Source organism: Crocodylus porosus, unplaced genomic scaffold (genome assembly GCF_001723895.1).
Source record: "Crocodylus porosus isolate Cpor-Errol unplaced genomic scaffold, CroPor_comp1, whole genome shotgun sequence".
NCBI lineage: Eukaryota > Metazoa > Chordata > Crocodylia > Crocodylidae > Crocodylus > Crocodylus porosus.
Genome location: NW_017728949.1, coordinates 24981079 through 24983133, shown reverse-complemented (window position 1 = coordinate 24983133; position 2055 = coordinate 24981079). Strand labels below are relative to the sequence as shown.

The 2055-nt window shown below is 41.3% G+C and overlaps 1 protein-coding gene across 2 annotated transcripts in view; it reads right to left on the bottom strand.

The window, feature by feature from the left end:
- DNAH7 (dynein axonemal heavy chain 7) overlaps nucleotides 1–2055 on the bottom strand; it is a 226155-nt gene that overhangs the window by 52230 nt on the left and 171870 nt on the right. For both annotated transcript variants that reach the window (XM_019553881.1, XM_019553882.1), the window contains one exon: nucleotides 719–1054. In XM_019553881.1, the coding sequence (XP_019409426.1) occupies nucleotides 719–1054 (336 nt within the window). The remainder of the gene's footprint in view (nucleotides 1–718; nucleotides 1055–2055) is intronic.

Below are 2055 nucleotides of genomic sequence, written 5' to 3'. Positions count from 1 at the left end.
ATCTGGGGGAACGTTTGTTCACCACAGCGCCCCAAGGGATGACGAGATTGAACGGTCATAAACTACTGCAAGACCGTTTCATGTTGGACATAAGGAAGAATTTCTTTACTGTCCAAGCCCCCAAGGTCTGGAACAGCCTGCCATCGGAGGTGGTTCAAGAGCCTGCACTGAACACCTTCAAGAGTAAATTGGATGCTTATCTTGCTGGGATCCTATGACCACAGCTGACTTCCTGCCCTTCGGGTGGGGGGCTGGATTCGATGATCTTCTGAGGTCCCTTCCAGCCCTAATGTCTATGAAATCTATGAAACTTACATACTACCAAAAACATGCTTGGTGCTTTACAGACATCTACAGGTTCCATCCAAAAGAGAGACTAAAATCTAAACATGTAATGTAAAAGATAAACAACTGGACAATCATTGTTTATGGCACATACATATTTCACAAAGAACTAGAAATAGTAATACAAGGAAATAATATAAAATCTAGTAATTACTAGATCCTTTTTACATATATAAATAAGTTGTCTTCAAGGAAATTGACTGACATACAGAACAGCATTTGAAGCACATTAATTAATACCATATAGTCTGGAGAAATTTCTGTGACAATGAAGTCATTAATGGAGGAATGGATGAACGGACAGATGGGTGGATGGATACAGAAACAGATAGACAGATAGTATTAAGTGAGGGTGGAGTATTATCTTTCTTACCTTGTTTGTAAAGCTTCTGATTTTTCTGAATTATCTATAGACATGACAAAAAGGTTAATAAACCATATGAGAGAATATTGGTACATGGGCTCAATGTTGGCTAGATCAGCAATTGAGAAAAACAAAATCGATGAATGAATAGCGATCGGACGGTAGCCCATTCGAGTAGCATCGATCTTCTTTTCTGTCTCTTCAGCTACAGCTTGCTTCTCAGAAATCTCATTAGCCAGAGCTTTGGAGGAAGATAATATCTTAATGGCAGTTTCATCCTCTAAAATATTTCCTTCTGAAGCTGAAAGAACTTCTAAAATCTTGTCTTCTATTTCTTTTAGTTGCCTAAAAGAAAACATAACTTTCATATAGAAAAATTATAGGCATGCTCCATTAATGCATATGATGTATAGTTAATATATGCAACCCATAGATTTTTCTTTTTTATAAACCATTTACTTCAGAATTAAGTTGTTTTCTCATCTCTTCCAACCAAATTCATGCTTTATTTTGTGTGAACATCTTAGATATATCTTAGAGCACAAAATGATTCCATGCAAAAGAAATGGGCGACAAGTCTAGCATAGACAGCCTTCTCCATATTGCTTAAGGCAGAAAGGGACTCTGAGCATATACAACCAGAATGCTGTAGCCCAACTCTGGTTCACACATTTCTAAAAAGCATCAGTTAGGAAAATAATAGATTACACCCATGTCCCATTTCCCCATAACTTCTGGAGACTCATCAACAAGCAACATCAACTCAGGGAAAACATAGAAACAGAAGCGAAGATCTTGCTACACCTTTAAGGCTGTATGCTCTAGGCATCGTGAGCTCCAGCAGCACCCTGGACAGAGTGCCAATCACCACAAAGCAAAAGAATGGCAGGAGGGGCTGGGACAGAGGATGTGAAGTTTTACCAACACCAGCTCTCTCTGCACTCTAGCAGAAGCTTCTACTGTAGCTGAGAAGCAAGCTCATCAAACACCAACTTCAGCAGGGGGCACCAAAATGTTCCCCCTCCAGGGACATGTCCATACAAGCACACAGGTGCCTCTTGCCCTGCTTCAAACCCCTTTGAGGCGGGGCAACAGGCACATGTGGGAACAAAAAAAATGTTCCCCACACTGCAAACTTGCAATGCAGGGAGAAAATTAGATCCCTGGATATCCAGGGGTCTAAAAAAAAAATTGACGTTTAAAAAAAGCGGCAACTGGAGTCTGGGTCCTCCATAGAGACACTCTGGCTGCCAGAGAGTCTCTATGGTTGCCCCTTGCCCTGGTGCCGAAACACACAGCTGGTGAGGCTGCCTGTTTCAGCACCAGGGCTCCAGTGCCAGTAAGGG